The following is a 20,379-nucleotide window of genomic DNA, read 5'->3' as shown; positions in this document are numbered from 1 at the left end:
GAAAGCCTCATCTGGCAGCGCATAGTTCTTTCGGCCTATGAATAAAGGGCATAATCCTCTTCATAGACAGAAATAAAACTTACAATTCCTAGCATTCCGCAGTCAGTATGCTGGGAGTTGTAAGACCCCTCCAATGAACGGAGTTCTACGTTGCTAGATCCGAAGCTACAGCAGCACACTTTAAGCGCCAAGCTCCTAATTTAGACGCGTCTTGCGCTCTCGTTTCCACTAAGCAGTACAGTCTGATTCCAAGTGAGGGCAAGCAAGAAAGGGCAGCCTGCTTCGATGGCGGCGGTTGAGCATGCCCAGGTGTCACGGAGCATGCTCAGTAGTATTTGATGTTAAAAACTTGACGGGCAGCAGAGAAAAGGGTTCAGCTAGGCCGGGCTGATTGTGTCCGAGTGGGTGCCGGGGTCTCTACTCGCCATGGGGAAAAGGGATAACCGGGTGGTGAGTAAGTCAGGTCGCCATGGTGGAGACTTGCTTGGGGCTGCAAGCTTTTGCGGGAAGGGCCGTCGGCGCTCCTCTTCGACTGGATGGAGATGGGAGGGAACGACGTGGGGCGGCGGGTTCGCTTATGTGTGTGGGGTAGGTTGTGGTTTTGGGGGGGGGTCGGGATGTGTGAGATGCGTTACCTGTCACACCCATGACAGACTTTTCCTAACCCTCAGCTGGAGAAACAAGCACGCGCTCTTAAAAGTAGCCCCAGTTCTGATGGTTTCGAGGACCTTTGGGGAGGCTTTGTGTGTTGTGGCGGGGAGTGGGGGGACTTTTTTGTTTTTTGGCTTGAGGTGCCTTCGAGAGATGTGGGTTAACAAGCTTTTTCCTTGATTCGAAGGCAAAGAGCCTGGGCCCGGAGTACAAGTGAATGTGCTGGATTGTCAAATTGAATTGTTATGCGACAGGAATGAAATTTAGCACGGGGTTCTTCATAGGGATGCTTTCTTTGTACGAGGATAGTTGTGGTGGTGATTATACTCAAGTGATCCCTGTGCATTAAAGGCTTTGATGATTGAAAAAAATTGACTTCCTTTTTTTATTGTATTTGAATAATTAATTCCATTGTTGTATCTGGTGTTTTTCACCTTTGGGACTAGAGGCTTGCTAAATCACCCCGCGTTGTGATGTGGCTAGATTTAAGGAATGCATTGTCGTTATTTATTTTTTATGATTATTGCCAGAAATAATAATAATTGTTGTGGTGTACAATTCATGGAGTGAGAGAGGGAGGAAGAGAATTATAAATGCTTCAAGAATGTGACTAAAAATTGGTGCTATTACTTAATTGTTATGTCTTAAGCATCTTCTAGTGTTGCATTTGTTAAACTCAACATAACACTCAAACCTGAGTACAAAGCATGAATGATTAGTGGCACCTGTAACTGCTGAGGCATTTGTTTCTGTTAGCACAGACTAGAAACATGTGTGCTTGCATTTTGTATGTTATCACTGAAATATTCAAAAGTATCTTAAAAGAAAAAATGCTAGTGATCTTTTTGCAGAATAATCTTCCTTTGCTAAGTAAAGGCAGGTAATTGTAAACTAGTTTCTTTCTGAGATCAGATGTTGAAAATTAGCGGATTGCACAGATTACTGGGATTCTGTATAACAGGTGGCAAAAAAGATTTTTCCTAGTGGAATTGTGCTAAAGCTCTAAATGTGACTTTTGGCACAGACACAACAAAGCAGTGTTAATTTATTATTTAAAATATTATAGACTGTCTTTCAAGGTAAACATCCTTAAGTTTGTCTTCTGTACATTAAACTGATCATCATAGTTTCACTTTTTCAAAATGAAGATATTAGGTTAAGTCTCATGCTATATCTTGAAAGGATAGAATAACTGTCATTTAGACGGGTTTAAAATCTGGCTCTGCATATGATGGGGAAATAGCGGTGCACAGACATTTTGAGTTCATGGATGTATTTACATGCAAATATACTAGACACCCCTTCTCTGTATTCAGCATTTTAACAATGAACTTGAGAGAGGACTGAAATTTGGAGAACTCTAGCACGTATGGGTGCATGCTAATAATTTTAAAAGATATCTTCCTCAAATGGTAAAAGTGGGGACAGTAATTTATACTGTTCTTATGTGACTTACAAGGCCAGAGTCAAGAAAATAGGAATTGTAGCTGGCAAATAAGGCAGAACTTGCATATATTGGCCTAACTGTCCTGTGCCTGAACTGCCAAGATTCATGTGAACAGAATGCTGAATTTGAACATAAGCATAATCTCAGTTCGGCCATGGTCCCAGTTCAGATGTACCTATCTCCGTCTAATACACCATGGTTTAAGTATTTATTAAATTTCTTTACCACTCAGTAGCCAAACCACTTTGAGCAATTCAGTAACAGACTTAAAAACAACAGAAACTGAAAGACAGCAATGCCTGGGAAAATAAAAAGGTCTTCACCCGACACTGAAAAGACCTCAGTGTAGACACCTGGCAAGCTGTTGCACACGTTTTTCCATAACTCGGGTGCACAACAGAAAAGGTCCTTTCATTAGTAGCCAACCACCATCAGTTAGCAAGGTACCTGGAAACAAACTTTGCTCCATTATTCCTCCTTTCTTTCTTTCACTGTAATTAAATACTTGTGGGTTTTAATCCAACCACCCTGTGTAAATTTTACTTTTTTTAGAAGAATGTTACCTACATGGCAGTTCACACTAGGTCTCCTCATTTCACCCGTTCACCATTTACAATTTTCTTTCCATACATAAAAAGTACATAATATCCCCTCCTCATTCCAAAATAGAACCTAACCCAATTCTTGGTTATTAGGTAACCAATATAATGTGTAGGGGTACCCTGCCCCAAAAGAAACCCTACATGTAGAGTGTTAGGTTTCTGTGTCCCTACAGAGTTATTTTTCTTGAACAACCCTCCAAGATTGTTTGGTTGGGGCCGTTTGGGTGCTTTTCATTGCCTCAGTTAATGTACTGAAGTTAAAAAAAACTTTGTATACAAGAAAGCAGAAGTAAGTGCACCTCCATAACTACAGATATGGCTTTGCTATAGAACATTTTACTACCCCAAAAATGTATTTGAATTTGGTTTTGGTGTAGTTAAATGCTCCCAAAACCAATTATATCAGTTTTTTTGATTTTGTTCAATGGAGGTTAAATCACAGTTTTGTAGTTCAGATCTCATAGGAAATTGTGGTTTTAATGCCTCTCCCCAAGCAGTACTGAATCATGGTACAATAGAGAATGAAGGAGAGAAAAGGAGACAGGAATGCCTGGGCTCAACATTCATTCTTGACTTAATATACCCAGGTTATATCTGAATGGGGGTATTTTCTTCCTTAGTGACATAAAGAGTTAAGAACCTTTCCATTATCTGACATAAACCATGACACAGAACTGCTGACAGAATTGAGAGTTAACTTATAAAACATTTCTCATCCACATGGTTAATGTTACTAAGTTAGACTGCGCATTCAAAATTTGTCTAAGATACAAACATCCCTCATTTTTACTGCCTTGGTTATGTGTGTGTATCTTGAGCAGAATGATTTTCAGGGTCTGCACACATTTTCTGCTGTGTTAGAAAAGAAAACTACAGCAAAAAGTCAGCATGGTCAAAGAAATGACTATAATAATTATGTGACACTTAATGTATGCTCTATTTAGAAGTCAACACTTTTAACAGTGATTTGAGAGGAGGCAGCTGTGAACAACTGGACTTTCTTCGACTTTCCAAAATACACTGTTGTAACATTTTTCACATACACACACATGTGTGCGCATACATATCCAGACTTTAAGTAAGTCTGTCAACCTATTGACTTTTGTGGTTTGTCTAGTTGCCTATAGAATACATTTTTTGAATTTGAAAAAAAAGGTGGGGGAGGCTCCATAAATAAGTAAGAGTATTATTTGTAAGGGCCCCAAAGTGGAATGATCTGATTATATCCCTCTTTATTTTATCATCTTTAAGGCTTATATGAATCCCATAGCAATGGCTAGATCACGGGGGCCTGCTCCATCTTCTGGACCTACCATACAGGACTACTTGAACAGACCAAGACCAACATGGTATGTATGGAAATGCTGACTGTTCTCTTTTTATAAGAGCCCCTACTTTTTGCTCTGATCCAGCATGGACAGTTATATGTGTAAGCACATATTTTGCAATAAAGGAATGAGCTGCCATGAGTCTTCGGTTCAAGCATTCCCCCACTCCATACATTTTCAGTGTGAGGTGGGGTGAAATTGAAATTAACTTTTTAAAAATCTTGAATATACTGCAGTTTACCATGCATCTGAACTCAAGAAACTGGTTTATTCTAAGTGTGGTTACTTAACAAGCCAATATTGAGTCTACATTATTCATGGTTTGTTAGAACAAGTGCTATTAGACAAATTTTCCAAGTTTGGTTGTAACATGAGGCTACAGATTATTCAAAGAACTTTTAATCTCTTTCCTTTCCTTCCTTTGTGCTGAAAAAGGAGGTAAAGAAACACCCATCAGAGCCTGAAACTTGCAACAACTTGTTCTCATAGCAAAAGCTTGGTTTAATGTTAAATTTGAGTCAGGCTTGTAGAATAAATTGACAGATCTCAAGCCATTCTCTTTTGTAAAATAAGGGGACGGCAGAGGTTGAGGTGTCTAGATGGAGTCAGTGGGACAGGGGGTGTGGGCTTAGGTGGACTCTGGGGGATGGTGGAGGACGGGAGAGCATGGAGGAATGTTGTCCATGGGGTGATGATGGTTCGGGTGCAACTTTGAAACTAAACAGATATTTAAAATTACCACTTTTTAGCAGCCAGTGCCTCAAAACTATATTTGATAGCATTAAGGTTGTAATCTGAATCATATGTACTTAAACCAAGTAACAGAACATATTCTTTGAAAATATTGTTAAGGTTGGGCTGTAATGTTGAAATGTACTTCACATTTGTGTCTTAGATTCTAAATTAATTTAGCCTAGTTAAAGAAATACATGGAAGGAAGGTTTCTCATCTATCCTATCTCCTCTTCTTTTCAAGTAACTCCATCCTGCATTGTTCATGGCTCCCATTTCCCCCAGAAATTAAGTTCATAAATAGAACTATGATGGGTCAGACCGAAAGCTTGTCCAGTCCTGTTCCACAAAGTGGCCAGTCAGAGACCTCTGAGAAGTCCAATGGCAAGACATGAGGGGAAATATCCCTTTCCCACTATTGGTCGCCAGTAACTGGTATTTCAAGGCATGGTGCCTCTGATGCTGTAGGTAATACATAACCATCATGTTTAATAGCCATTAGCCTTATTCTCCATAGATGTAGAATTTGGAAACTACATAGATTTGGAAACTATCCATGTTGGTAGCCATCTTCACAGTGGAATGCACAGTGAATTTTCTGGGCATGAATGGCATAATTTTACTCTATGTTGTGCAACTAAGCACTTCCTTTTATCTGTCTTGGCTCTCTCACCAAGAATAAAAAATTTCCGGATAGACTTTTGAAAGGCCACATATGGCTGAAGAGGGGAGAAAGGTACAATAAACTATTCTGTGAACTTACTTATCTTAGGATCAAAGCCAGTGGGGTTGTTTGCACTTAACAGGGTTACTTAGCAGCAAATCATGTGTTAATTAGCCCACAAATTGCATGGTTACAACTAGCAACTGCCTACAGATGTGGTATACATAGGTTATTGCAGGAAAGTGCAAGCAGTCCACCTGTGCTACACATCCCCATATTTTATGGGTTGGTTAACCCAACATTTTCCACCAAAAGCGTTATTTATACACAAAGTCCATATGCCAGACTTGTTGAATTTGCAGGTGTATCCCTTACAGATTTTTGTACATGTGTTTGTTTTCACTAAAGGGAAGAAGTAAAAGAACAACTAGAAAAGAAGAAGAAGGGTTCTAAGGCCCTAGCAGAATTTGAGGAAAGGATGAATGAGGTTTGTTATTTGGATAACTTTATATGCATATGGATTGCTTAAATTTTCCACTTTTCCATTAGCAGTGTAATGAAATATCCTGTTCTAGCTATCTGTTGTCTTCCTACATGTTTTTAAAAACCATAGTAGCATGACAGAAAATGCTGCTTATTGAGTTCCTTGGTAGTCCACTATTATTACCTGGTATTGTTTGATATTAAACATATTAGCTTCTAATATACAGGGCCTTAATTTTACAAACTGCTTCCATCTGTAGCAAGTTCTGCCCAGCAAGGGCAAAAATGTAAAGCTCAGTTTCTGAAATTCCTTTAAAATTAGCTCAAATGAAGTGTTTAAAAAAGTTTATAATGTACTTTAACAATCGCTTTGTCAGTGCAGCTGTCTTACATTTCCCAGTGAGAGGTGACATGTAATGTTTCATGTTGAAGACTTTATAACCAAGAAGAAACTGAAAACCTAACAGAGGGAACAGAAATAGAATTACAAACTCTCATTCCAAGGGGCAACTAGAATAGCCCAATAATGTGCAGACAGAGCCTTTTTCTTACATCAGTGGGAACATCCCAGTCATATACAAATATGCTGCGAACAATAAGAGGTAGGACCTGATCACGTGAGAAGTTAACTTTTAGTGCTTTGTGTCTTGTACACTAGCCACCACTGAATGAATTAACATGAAAAACAACATCCTTGGATGTTGCCCCAGTTTCGAGGTTCCAGATTTTTAAAAATCTCCTTGCCTTAATTTCTCATTGTTGTCACTTATCCCTTTAAAAATTATTTCCTTCTCAGAGTTTGTTTACTGTGGTATTGAAACTCTACAAAACCAGGGAAAGAGCTCTCCAGGGAAAAGCTTGTAGCTAAGTGCTAGATTGCATGCTTGAATGTAGAAGGCGCTTCTACATTCAATCCCCAAACCTCAGCTTAAATGGAAAGGGAGAATGAAAGATCCCCCTATGAATCCTTGGAGAAATACTCCCAGTCAGATAACACTATTTATAAGCTCCAGGTTTATATAGTCTGTATTGTCACCTATTTCCATGGCCTGGAATATGGACACTTTAGCATATTTGTTAATAAAGGAAAGAAGCTGACCACCTGCTCTGTACAAGATACTTAATGTGCAAAGCAGAAAGGTTTTATATGTAACACTTCAGGACAAATAACTGGAGGCGTATTTAAGTTAAAGCATGAGGAGTATTTCTGACCCCCTACTTATTTTTAACTGAGTATAAGATAGCAACTGAACTGTATCAGAAGAAACTGCTTTTTCATTTGTTTGTTCATTACATTTCTGTATCACTCAACTGCCAAAGCTGTCCAGATAGTTCGCAGAAATCAAAACCATAGAACACAGCATGGAAAACTTAATATAATATAGCACAATCCTGTGGATGCTAGACAACACCTATATGGTCATAGGAGTGTTTGGCATTCCAGCTCCAATCTCAGAAACTTGATCCACTGTCATCAGTGGAATGTCTTCCTTTGCCCTCTTAGCCTGCACAAAAGAACTGTGTCAAGTTCAGCTCTGTGGTCACAAAATGGGACTCTAGAGGCAGAGAAGAGTGGGGGAACATAAGAAGTATCCTGGTAGTGCTTCGCACTGCTTCCCACCCACTTTGAGGCTGAACCCTTAGATAGCTGAAATTGGCCATCTCAGTGCTTTGTATGGTGGGGAAGTGCAGAGGCAACATTTGCCTCTGTACCTCTTCCACCATGCATGATTTGGGGGATTATGGCAGTCTCATTGGATTGTGCTGTAACAGTTTTAAAACAGAATAAAACCAGAGTAAGGACAAGCAGCAGAGAAAGTTCTAAAAACACAATAATGTACATTAAAAAACAAAACTGAACAACTGAAAGGCCTAGAAAAATAAAAGGGTTCTCATCTGATGCCAAAAAGAAGACCGCAGTGTAGGTGGCAGCTGAACCTCTCTCTAGGGAGAGTATTCCATACCAGAAATGCCCTCTCCTTAGTAACCACCTCCCGTGCCTCATGTGGCATAGGCACCCAAAGGAGGCCTCTGAAGATGTTCTTAGGGTACAGGATACTTTTAGAGAGACTACTTGTTTAATATTCTGAATAGAGGTTAACAAAGGCTACCTGAAAATTATCCATGATTTCTTTCAATGTCTTGCAGAACTGGAAAAAAGAACTGGAAAAACATAGGGAGAAATTGTTAGGTGGAAGTGAGAGTACTTCCAGAAAGAAAGAGGTAAGAGTCTTTGGTGTATTTATGTAGTAACAATGGAGTCTGAATTTTCATATTGTGATCATCTGCAAGTGCAATATCATAACTATTGCTGCAAAACACCTCAAAATGAAGATTCCTAACTTAATTGGTGGCATGCATAATAACCACACTAATGAATGATCAATTGGTTCCTTTTAGAAAAAGAAAAAAGAGAAGAAGAAATCCAGTAGGGTGAGCAAAGATTTCACCTTTTTTTCCCCAACCTCTGTGTAGATTAACATTTTACCTAAAGACTTGTCAGTAGAGGTAAACTGGATTTTTCAGAAGTATGTTTTAATATCTTCTTGTGTTTTCTAAACCTAAATTTTGTTTTGAAGTCCATCTGGTATAACTTTACTTACTATTTCTTAGGAATTATTCTTTTGGAATTTAAGACAATAACTGTGAATCTAGGAACTTGCTCCTTCTTCTAGGGCTGTGAGCTGTTCATTATTGTATTTCTTAAACATATTCTGCATCTCACAAACTCACATTTTGTTGTCTTTGGTCAAGTTGTCTCCATCTTCCTCCTCCTCATCAAGCTCTGATTCTTCCAGCAGTTCTTCTGATTTTGAAGATGAGGTAAGAGTGCTATTACTGGAAATGTAACTTTCTATAAACTTGTGTCAGCTTAATTTTCTTCTTGGTGTGTTGATGTATAGTTTATATCTAATGCAGAACAAATTTGAACTCTCAAGATGTCACTTTCATTGGAATGAAAGCAGTCTTTTAAGGAATACTTTATCATTTTCACTCTAACTTCTTTGAGCTAAATATTAGGTTGGATCCAACATTCCTGTAGGAACTCTGCTCAGACAATACCCTACTGGAAAAAATGAGGAAGAGTATTTTTTTCCCCCAGCAGTCCCCTGAAAATCTATTCCAAAGAGTTAGGGAATCCTTCAGAACAGCATAGACACTGCTGTAGGAAGGTATAAAAGAAAGGTGTAATTACTTTTCCCTCCTTTCCACATTCTTCTAGCACAGAGGTTCAGAACTTCAGAGGTCAAATTCAGCTGTTCTTCAGGAAGCCATTTTCCTTCCCTTGACCCTACCATCTTACTTTCAAGTACCAATTGTTTAGTGGGTTCCTGGTTTTTACAGGCTTTTATATCCCCCCTATTGCCAAGTGCTCAGGACGGCTTACAAAATATAAAAGTGCAATATAAAATATAAAAATACAATATAAAACATCAATTACTAAAACAATATAAAACACATCACAACTTAAGAAAAAGGAGGAAAAAATAGAAAGTGCGACTGTGAAGGGAAAAATCCTAAAACATCTAAAAGTGGTGGTTATTAAAATAGTGGTCGAATAAAAAGGTCTTTACCTGCCACTGGAAAGAGTATAACGTTGGCGCCAAGTGGACCTCTCTGGGGAGCAGATTCCAAAGTCTGGGTGCCACTGTGGAGAAGGCCCTCCTCACCCAGCACAAGCCTCCACTGGACTCCTCTCTGAAAGGAAGGAGCTTTTTTGTTTGCAGAAGGACAACTCATGATCCATTCTGTTGTCCATGAGCCAAAGAGATCCATATACACAGGAAGGCATGCAGGGAGAGCTGCATGGGCTCTTGGTTCTTAGTCATTATTTTTATTTTATTTATTTATTTTTCCGATTTATATCCTGCCTTTTTCCAACAAAGGGCTCAAGGCAGCTTACATCATTCTCCTTCTCCATCTTATCCCCACAACAACAACCCTGTGAGGTAGGTTGGGCTGAGAGTCTGTGACTGGCCCAAAGTCACCCAGATGGCTCCATGGCTGAGCGGGGACTAGAACCCTGGTCATCTGAGTCCCAGTCTCATGCTCTTAACCACTACACCACACTGGCTCTCAGTGGCAATAGATCCCACCTATTTGATTTAAAGAATGGTTCCAATCTGGGGAGGGACTTTTGTTGACTTGGCTGAATCCCTTCCTTTATATTTGCTGACCTATTGTCAACTGGATAATGTAAGATTTGTTGGGAGCCGCCCCGAGGCTTCGGCGAATGGGGCGGCATATTAGTCCCCTAAATACATACATACATACATATTTGCAAAATCTCCCAGCAATGAAGGGAAAAAGGGGAAAAGCTGTTCTTCTCAGAGTGACATTAGATGGGGTGAACTGGAAAGGAGAAACAGCACATTGAATTGGTTTTTAACCCTTTCTCTACCTGCTGCTTATCCTTTACAATCACACCACCAGGTATTTTCCTAGCCAAGTTTCCAACTTGTGTATGTGGACTATTGTAAACTGCACAATGAGTTTCAGTCGTGGGGCAGTACAGAAATGAAAATAATAATCATAATGAGTATGCATCCCTAGCTGTTAGGGAAGTCTCAGTGGAAAGGTGTTGGGGAAGAGCTAAGAACTCTCTTCTCCACTGATCACATCTTTAATGCAGATCACCTCTTCTTGTTGCTTCCTGGAAGAGAACTATTGAAGTTTTTTAATACACAAGATGGTCATATAAAGTTTAGTCCCAGCCTTAACTTGGTTTGTCAAAGAGCAGAATTGTGAAGTAGAAAGCAAGTCCCATCTGGTCCTTTGACAAAAATGATGGTTGAAAGGTTAATCATTTGTCAAAGAGAGACTACGAAAGGCAACAAGGGAGTTTGAAGGTCTTAAGAACTCTGGACATTGAAATCAGTCACTCCTTAGTCTTTAAAAGCAATTCATCCACCAAAACGGAAGAATGAGCAGACACAATTGACAAAAAGGGACTTGAATCCAAAACACCGAAACACTGTACTGAAGAAAATACTCATTAAGAGAACTGATTACATTTCAGCAGAGCCTTTTAATGATTTCAGTTCTTGATCCGGGTTGAGATGTTGATCTTGAAGTATGAAAAGAAGAACACCAACCAAAATGGTTTAACTTTCACTTTACTTAGATCGGCACAGTAATTGTTCAGGGTGGTCCAACTTATGTATTCTTTTTAAAATTGAAATTAAACTTATTTCAAACTTAGACTTACTTACTTTGGAAGAAGCTCCATGTGAATGTCAGTGTTGTAGTATTGTAGGCTGTATTTGTAATAAATGAACTAGTTTATTCATGTAGCATGCTGGCTTCTGACCAGCATGCTTCTGAGTAAGCATGCTGGCTTCTGACCACTTGACTGCTCCCCCTGAGTAAATCAATCCAACTCTTATTAGGACATCTGCACTCAGCACATTGGATTGGGGGTCGTTTGGAGAACAACCCAGATATGCAATTTATGGTTAATTCTTGGGTTACAAATCTGTATTGAACCTTCCACCCAGCAACCTCCAATTCTAGATTGAGATACTCAATGGAAGTGGTCAGGAGCTAAGCATGCTTCAGTTCCAAGTTCAAACAGGATGATAAAAAGCAAGTGTCCCTGGGTTACTTCAGCTGGAGCAGGCAGAGAGGAGCTCACATACTTCTGCTTCATTATTAATATTTGATTGTTAATAAATTATGAACTAGGTCTAAATGCTATTTATAATGTATTCTCAGCAGGAAGCTCCACTGATTTCAATAAAGCCTATTCCTAAGTATAGGATTGTAGCCTTAGTATCATCTTAAATACTGTGTGATTTTGGTTTTTACATTTCAGTTTAAGAACATGTGTTTGAAGTTGTTTGTTGCTTATTTTCATGGTCTCTTCAGGCTTTTAGTTGGATCATTGTGGCAAAAACTATAAAATATTATGGGACAAGAAAATATGTATAGGACAAAACCATTATCTTGGCTTTATTGACTCTGAATGAAGAAAAAATGTAGGGGACTTGCATAAGCTTCAGCCATTACTGCAGCTACTGTGTAAGAATACATACAGGTTTCTATCTTTACCTTTTCAATTGTGAACAAAACCAAAACATGTTCTTTAAATATTTGTGGCCAGGATAAGAAACACGGGAAAAGGAGAAGAAAGAAAAGATACCGCTTCTCACGAAAATCATCAGACAGCTCTAGTTCAGGTTCTGAATCGGACAGCAAGGTAAAGTGTAATATTAATGGGGGAGGGGGTGTATGTGTGAAAACAGTATGGGAGATGAGCTATACTCTGCCATATCAAATATAAGGGGATATCTGTTCAGCCTCTTCTAGAATAAGCCAAGCAAAATGGCCATGGTGGTACAGTAGGGAGTCTCTGAGGGCCACCCCAAAGTGCTGAATGGGCACTTCATTGCACCTGCTATTTGGTCACACAGAGTTGTGTAGCCACAATGTCAAGTGGTTTTGCTCTTCTTGTCAAGTCACTATGTAATGGATATGGACACCATGGCAATTCACCATGGAGAAAACATATCTTAGGAATAGGCCTTGGTTTGTCAAGTAGCTTATAAACGAAATATATGCCATGATGGTTTAGCATGTCTTTCACACCCAGCCTACTAGGTTTTCAACCCCCACTCCACCCCCCAACACACCTTCTATGTTACGTTCTCTTCTACTTGCTTTTGCCCCTAGGCCAGTGATGGTGAACCTATGGCACACATGCCACAGTGGGCACACAGAGCCCTCTCTGTCAGCACGCAAACCAACGTCACCCAAGAATTGCCCCAGCAGCCAAGCACTGGATAACAGCAGACATAGGGGCCATGCGCATGCTCGGAAAGGAGTAGTGGTGTCAGGCAATGATGTCACAAGCCACGACACATTAGTTACGACTTGTCCAAGCTTTTGCATGGCTGGTCAGTGCGCTGACAAGGATGTATATGAATTTGCTTGGACTGGCAGTTTTCATGTTTTATTGTTGTGTTGGCACTTTGTGATAAATAAGTGGGGTTTTGGTTGCAGTTTGCACACTCAGTCTCTAAAAGGTTCACAATCACTGGATTGGGTTAGAAGAACGAGGTGTCCTGGCATGATTTTGATGGTTGGAATGTGTTTAGAATGGGCAAAAATGATGAGCTGTGCGGAAAAAGCTACTCATGTAAGGCTTTTTCAAAATTGCCCTCTTTTCAATGGAACTTTAGCCCTATGTTAGGGTTAGGGGTGTGCACCAGGGTAGGGTTAGGGTTAGAAGAACGAGGTGTCCTGGAATGATTTTGATGCTTGGAATGTGTTTAGAATGGGCAGAAATGATGAGCTGTGCAGAAAAAGCTACTCAAACAATGCTTTTTCAAAATTGCCCTCTTTCCTGTGGACCTTTAGCCCTATATTAGGGTTCGGGGAGTGCACCAGGGTAGGGTTAGGCCAGTGGGGGCGAATCTATGGCACTCATGCCACAGCGGGCACACAGAGCTCTCTCTGTCAGTATACGAGCCATGTCTCCCCAGCATCACCTTTGCAGCCTAATATCAGATAGCAGCGCACCTATGGGCCATGCGCATGCTTGGAAAGGAATAGCAGCATTGACATCAAGCACCGTGACTCATTAGCCTCCACTTGTTCAAACTTTCACATGGCCGGTCAGTGCGCTGCCAAGTGTGTGTGTGTGTGTGTGTGTGTGTGTGTGTGTGTGTGTGTATTTGCTTGGACTGGCTCTGAGTTGTTTTTTCTAAACTAATACCTCAGTTTTCAGGTTTTCTCGTAGTGTTGGCACTTTGCGATAAATAAGTGGGTGTTTGGGTTGCAGTTTGGGCACTCGGTCTCTAAAATGTTCGTCATCACTGCCCTAGGCTGTCCTACATAAAAGCCAGCTCTGTCTAGTATGAAGTATCTGTTTGATTGCAAGCTTTGTTTTGAACATCTTACTTCAAGAGTATCAGTATTGTTAGCTTTACAATAAGTATATGTTTAAACTTCAGTGGTTAGAAGTAATGCCATCTTTTAACCTATAACTACTACTATTTTTAATTTAGGACAGCTTGAAAAATAGAAGGCCAAAAGAAGACTATGAAAGAGAAAAGGTACTTCTTTGTACTGTAAAAAAAAGTTCTACCTCATGGTTTAACATTTGGGTAAAATTCTTAATTTGAGATAGTTATCAACTGAAACTTGTATATCTAGATTTTCAGAGGTACTACCTTCACATTTGGGAGATTTTCAACAATTGGGTACATTTTTTTTGGATGTCTGTAAGTGTTCCTAGACACTCAACTATTAGTAAAATCTCTGAAATTACTGCTATGGAATATCAACATTGCTTGTTACTATGCATATTTAATTGTACAAAGTGACTTCCAGATCTCTACACCAAACAGGCTCTAAACAGTAACCTTGTAAATTATTATAGAAAAGATGTATAGTCAAATATTGGAGTGATTATTGAAAATCATCAGCATTCACCCCATTTTTGCTTTCTTGTCTAACCAATTGCTTCCTGCCAGCATAAAGTTGTTCTCATAAAGTTCTTCCCAGCCATAGAATTCATGTAAGATTTCCCAAGCTGGCTTCTCATTAGCTCTTTGTTTAGCTTTAACTCCCTCGTCCTGTCTGATGACTTTCTCCACCATTTATACTGCACATAAATTCTTGTTCTTCAATTTATTACACACACTGATCTTTTTTCTCCTCAATTATCAGGCTGACCCCATACAGGTTTGCCAATTTTCTGTGAGATTTTCCCCAGGGAAAAAAATCATTGCTATGTGAATCTGTAGATATTGTTAAGATTCTAATTACAAATACATTTGCTTAAACAATTAGAATATTTAAATATGTTCTGTGACAACACAGCAACTAATGGCTTGATGGCTTGCAAACAAGAATGCAAGAGGTTATTGGTGATGGGCAGTTTGTTACTATTATTTAATAATTTATATCTCTCTTCATTAAACTCAAGACAGCTTACAATTTCCATGAATACAGTATATCAATGAAACAGCATTAAAATACAAAAAGAGAATCAAGCATAAAAATATAATTTCCACAGCAGCATTGTTTAACTAGTAATCACTGCTAAATGACAATTGGTTATCAGGCTGCAGTCCTGCACTTACCTCTCTGGGAGTAAACCCTTCAAGAGCATAGTGGGACTTACCTTTGAATAAATATGTATTGGATTGCAGTATAAGAAAATTAACTCCAGGTAGTTAAAATATGTTAAGTTGGGGCCTGCAGGGGGTATTCATTCACATGTGCACGTAAGATCTGATGTTATGTTTCATTGAAAGCAAACCATAATGTATTCATAATTATATTGCATAATAATTTTAAAATATAACTTCTATTTGAACTCTACATTCCTTCAACAAAACCAAACTTCAGTGAAAAACCACCAATTATAGTAGAACAACAAGAGTAGAACTACAAATAAAAGGGGGAAAGCAAAACAAAAGGAACAAAACAGCACAACAAAACATACAGCCATGCTTTAACAATCAGAGATACAATGAACTGGCCTTGAAAGTATTACTAATAACACATATGTATACATATATGCTCGCACATACACGCAGAGATATTCAAAGTTCCTGCTGTACATCACTAATGTAGGTTGACCAGATGTGGAATGAGAGATGAAGTGGTTGAGGGAGATGATTGATCTTTCCATCCCCATAATGTGTGTGTCTTAGCCACCATAAGGCTAATAGAGCTCACTTGTAGAGGCCAGAGAATAGCTTCCAGTTTATAAGAATGCAATTCAGCAATACACTGACAGCTTTAAACAAGAATGATGCATTTAGAACACAGTTGATGTGTCTATATTGGCTAATACTTAAGCTAGCTTCAAATCCAGCCATTTGAAGTGAAATGATCCTCTGCACATATCTATATATGTAGATATAATCTCTACTTCATCTATGCAAGTAGCTGTATGTATGTAATTTCTAGGAAACTTCAGGCTTGAACTCTCTTGCAGGAGTAAATTAAACCTCTGAAGAATCCTTTATAAACATCTTCAATTTCAGGGACTAATATTAGTTCATTTTTATGTCATTTAGAGTTATACTGGGATTTTTTAAGAAACCTCTCGAATCATATATTCACTCAATAGACAGTTCTGTTTCTTCCATCTTGTCCATAGTTCTTTGTATTCTCCATTAAAACTCTTTTAACCATTTCCCACCATGCTTTTTCTCATTTAAATGCATGTCATTTATCCATTTAAATGCATGTCATTTATCCATATCCATTTATCCATTCTGTCACTCACAAAATATCATCAGCGGTGATTGAATTAGAATTAAGTAGTGCAAAAATATATTTTGTACTTTCGTTTAGGTTTTATTTTTAATCCATCGTCCTTTCATTGATGGATAAAACAAACTAAATATTCAGCTGCTTTTGTGTGGAGGTTACTTCAGGTTACTATAAAATAGGCCCCTATTTTGCTAGTTTATAAAATGTAGATTTTCTCTTACATAGGAAACCAAAACCCTTGGTAGGAAAAGGAAAAAAGCAGATCGTGGGGATGATTTGTCGTTGTCAGACTCCTCATCAGAATCTGAGCATACAGATGAGGTGGGTATACATATAAAGGTCAGAGATAATATAAAATATTTTTGCAATTTCAGACCCCATTGGCTTGTATCTGTAGAAGCATAGGAACAATATCCTCATGATATCTGCTGCTCCACATTAGTATGAAGGAAAGATCCACACCAGCAAAACAGAAGTTTTTTTATTTAGATATTCCTGGACTAAACCTGTGTGGTGTGTGATTTTTTAAAATTATAGTACATATTATAACAGCTATCATGTCCTTGAAGAAAATTAGGAACTGTGAAGGGATTTGCAGAATAGTAACCTTTTAAATTAGAAAATTGAAAAGTATTCTGTTTACTATGCAGTATTGATACAGTACTGTGTCTGCATTTTGGCATTCTTGAAAATATTTCTTCTGCTTCCCCTCTCTACGCTTTCCACTTAGGTACAAGCAAAGAAGAAGAAGAGCAGTGAAGAAAAAGAGAAAAATGTAAGCATTTATTCTGCTTATCTAAGAACCTGTAGAAGTATTTCTTCTTAATTTTAGATCAGCATAAATAGGCACTGGCACAAACACCCCTCTTTCAATTGCTGTGGGGTTTCACTGATCTTAGTGTATCAGCATAAAAAAGAGTTTAATTGGTTGTCTGAATTGCTGTTTGTAATAAGTTGGCTTCAGATTTAGTCACACTTAAAGGAGAGTCAATGGAAATCAGTTGGATTTTGATAGCTATATTTTAAGTATAATTAAACTTGGATCTGCACCAATAGCTATTAATGAGACCAGTATTCCTTACTTCTACCATGGTAATAAAGGTGAAAAGAACCTACATTGAATTAGGCAGTTTATTACAGTGCTGTCAACCATGCTTGGCAACAGGTTTTGAATAAGTTCTCGTGCCTTTTGGAAAGGTTTTTCTAAGACTTACCTGATATTCTAGAGATTGAAGTTAGGGTCATGCACACAGAACAACTCTGCCAGTGAACTATGTCCTATGTAAATCACTTTTCTCTCACCTCCACCAAAGAATCTGAATGGCATGTTGTTATTCTACTAGGATGGTCTTAATAAAATGTTCAAATGTCTTTGGTGAACCCCTTCCTTTGCAATACATATGCTTAGCTGGAGCATATGTATTTATTTTCAATATCCTGATATTGTTTTTAATATTGACATTTCATTATATTTGATATTAAAGGAAAAAACAAAAAAACGAAAGAAGCACAAGAAACATGGAAAAAAGAAGAAAAAGAAGGCAGCTAGTTCAAGTTCTTACTCAGAATAACATCAATCAAGACTTTTTTCTTATCAAAAGTGCAATGAGACTAGAGAGAACTGCGACTGTGAAAATTATGAACTACCAACTGCATGAGCTCTCCTGTGTGTTAACAATATTTTAGATTTTCAGCTTGCCCAGTGTCATTGGGCTGGAAATAGCCATTGTTGTTGCCTGATGCTTAATATATACATAGTACCCCTCTCCCCCCATCTAGCAGCTGGTGTTAAATGTTTTGAAGTCCTGCTCATGGTTTAAATAAGACAACAGCATGGTGAAATTGGGTTTATATAAAAAGGGTTTGCCCATTCCTGGGTTTCTACTTCTTCTCTAATGTAGATGTAGCCCATGCAGCCAGGATTCCCCTTATATTACAATAAAAGGAATTCAAGCATATAAAGAAATGCACATGTGGATCAGCTCCATCTGCTGTAATGAATGGGGCAATCCTAAAGACAGCAGTTCAGAATTGCATATGCACCAGGATTGTTTTGTTTACCCATAAGCTGAATTAGGGCATTTTATCTTTAATAGATTGGTGCTGAAATTTAATTTTCTATTGCAAAATAATATGCAGAATTCTTCATAAAAAGTAAACATAAAGTGACACCTGTGACATTTCATGACTACTGATGCCATTTTAAAAGCTGAAACATGCCAGTGACAAATACAAGGTTACTTTTGTAGATACTGTAATATAATTTTGCTCTTGCTTTTTGGGGTAAGACAGGGATGCTTGTGCTCTCATGGACTAGAGAGAGTGTTTTGATCCTTTTTGAGAGCAGTAGTGTTTGCTGATACTTTCACTGTGCTTTCAAGGATAGATTCCGTTGCCTTTTTCTTTCTGAATATGCAGTAGAACCCACTGGAAACTTTTCCTGTGCAGGCCTTGCTAAATTAAATGGATGTTGCAAAAGAGCAGTTGTGCTAATAATTGTTAATGCAAAGGTAGACATGGAATGTTTAGGTAGCTGCCCCACTCATATATCAAGGGCAGGGGAGGGAGGGGGAAGTCTAATTTTTAGAACAAAAGGTGTGCAAAGCTAATGAGAGGTGAATGTCGTAGCCTTCCCCACCTTACTTTTTTGCTTCCACCTATGCTGGTTCACTTCTGGTATTGGAGCTGAACTGGGAGAAAAGTGCCTGTAGCAAAGCCTGGGGGAGTGTTGCGGGAGGGGGCTGAGCTACACTCATAATATTTACTGTAAAAATTAGACCCTGTCCCATTCCCTGCCTTATATGAGAGCAGGTCAGGCAACAAATGTGGCTACCCATTCTCATCTAGTTTGGTCCTCAGTTTATTCTGAACCAGTAGTATATGCTGCTGAGGTGTGCAGAAACACTAGCCTATTGCAGCGTAGCTGGCACTCAAAAAGTGAGGATTTCCACCACTGAATAAAAATAATCCTGAGTACTGTGCTATTAGTACCTATTACCATTATTTGAGGTGATATTGCATTTAATTGAACATTTCTGACATTTTTAAAATTTGTGTTCTCATTAAGATATTTAGAATTAATGTTCTGCATGATTTTGTACCATTTAAAAATTAACCAATAGAGGAATACAGTTGTAATCAGTGTTTTTTATTAAGTTCCACATGCAGCATTACTTATAGGTAATAGTTCATATTGCATCCAAGCTTATGTTTAAATGCACATTTGCTGAAGACATTTAGCATGTAAAAAGCTGAGGGGATGATGGCAAACAGCTTCATATTGAAGCTGCCTTTACATAAGTTCAGTGGCAGACTGGTTATGCAACTATGTCTTGATATAAAAAAAATACTGCCAGACACTTAGTAAAAATATGTTTTAAGTTTCTTTGCTTCTGGATTTTGTGTGTGATTGTGTTTGTCTATCTTACTAACCTCACATGTATCGTTTTGCATCTTCCAAGTAAAGCCTACCACCGTATATGTACCCTGGGATCATGAATACGCTTTGGTCCACAATGGCCTCTCCACATCTGAGTTATGCCTGCTTGCTTTAGCTTCCTGTTAAACAGATTGTTAGGGGGAAGTTACAGGGAGAAGCACCTCAGGTTACTGAAAAGATAGAAATAACATACTGCATTATATTCCCAGAAGCCTTGGCCTGTTCAAACTATAGTTGCAGAATCTATGCACAAAGAGAGATAAACAGTGGGCCTCCAGGATTTAAACCTTCTCCCACCATCTTTATGTACAGCAAAAAAAGAAAAGACAGAAAAGAGAAAGAAGCTTCCTGTGATCTTAATAGTACTGGGATGTACTACTCTGGAGGTACACAAAAACCAGGAAGTTTTGTTGGCCGGTATGGAAATGTTCAACATTCACGATAGGGTAGTATCTTTATGAATGACCAAGGTAAGAACTGAAGAAACTCAGAATGAAAGGGAAAAGTAAAGGGGTTAAGAGTCCATCAGCAGCCCCTAGAAAAGAGGATTCACTAGCTTATGCATTGAGATTTTCAATGGAAGTGACACAACCTGGTGAGAAAAGGAGGTCCACATCGAATTTCTCACAAATGGGGTTATAAATGCAATGTAATATGTGGGCTTCAATTGCTAAGGAATTGTTTAAATAGTGTTTGCTTAGCCAGTTCAGAAACAGTTCATATAAAATGCTCTACCCTCCATCCCCATTAAATCTAACCTGAAAGAAGTCAGAAACTGGAGTAAGCATTATCAGAGAACCA

The 20,379-nt window shown here is 38.6% G+C and overlaps 1 protein-coding gene across 2 annotated transcripts; it reads left to right on the top strand.

Moving 5' to 3' along the window:
• The first annotated feature begins 329 nt into the window (after positions 1-329).
• Positions 330-19,524, top strand: FAM133B (family with sequence similarity 133 member B). 2 transcript variants are annotated; one of them, XM_044424898.1, is made up of 11 exons: positions 330-450; positions 3,952-4,049; positions 5,832-5,910; positions 8,055-8,129; positions 8,307-8,339; positions 8,661-8,729; positions 12,010-12,105; positions 13,916-13,963; positions 16,365-16,460; positions 16,870-16,914; positions 17,624-19,524. In XM_044424898.1, exons 1-11 carry the CDS (start codon positions 427-429, stop codon positions 17,708-17,710), a joined length of 750 nt encoding a protein of 249 aa, XP_044280833.1. In that variant the 5' UTR covers positions 330-426; the 3' UTR covers positions 17,711-19,524. The 2 variants fall into 2 exon arrangements, with proteins under 2 accessions (XP_044280833.1, XP_044280834.1); XM_044424899.1 differs by having other exon boundaries at positions 367-454.
• Positions 19,525-20,379: the final 855 nt, after the last annotated feature.

This window comes from Varanus komodoensis, unplaced genomic scaffold, assembly GCF_004798865.1.
Source record: "Varanus komodoensis strain SLA01 unplaced genomic scaffold, ASM479886v1 scaffold15, whole genome shotgun sequence".
NCBI lineage: Eukaryota > Metazoa > Chordata > Lepidosauria > Squamata > Varanidae > Varanus > Varanus komodoensis.
The sequence above is the reverse complement of the archived record's forward strand: the minus strand, read 5'-3'. Positions and strand labels throughout refer to the sequence as shown.

Coding starts and splice junctions, on each gene's coding strand:
- FAM133B (XM_044424898.1), top strand. CDS start 427: ATGGGGAAAAGGGATAACCGGGTG. Junction 13,964..16,364: donor AAGACTATGAAAGAGAAAAG/GTACTTCTTTGT, acceptor TCTCTTACATAG/GAAACCAAAACCCTTGGTAG. Junction 16,461..16,869: donor AATCTGAGCATACAGATGAG/GTGGGTATACAT, acceptor CTTTCCACTTAG/GTACAAGCAAAGAAGAAGAA.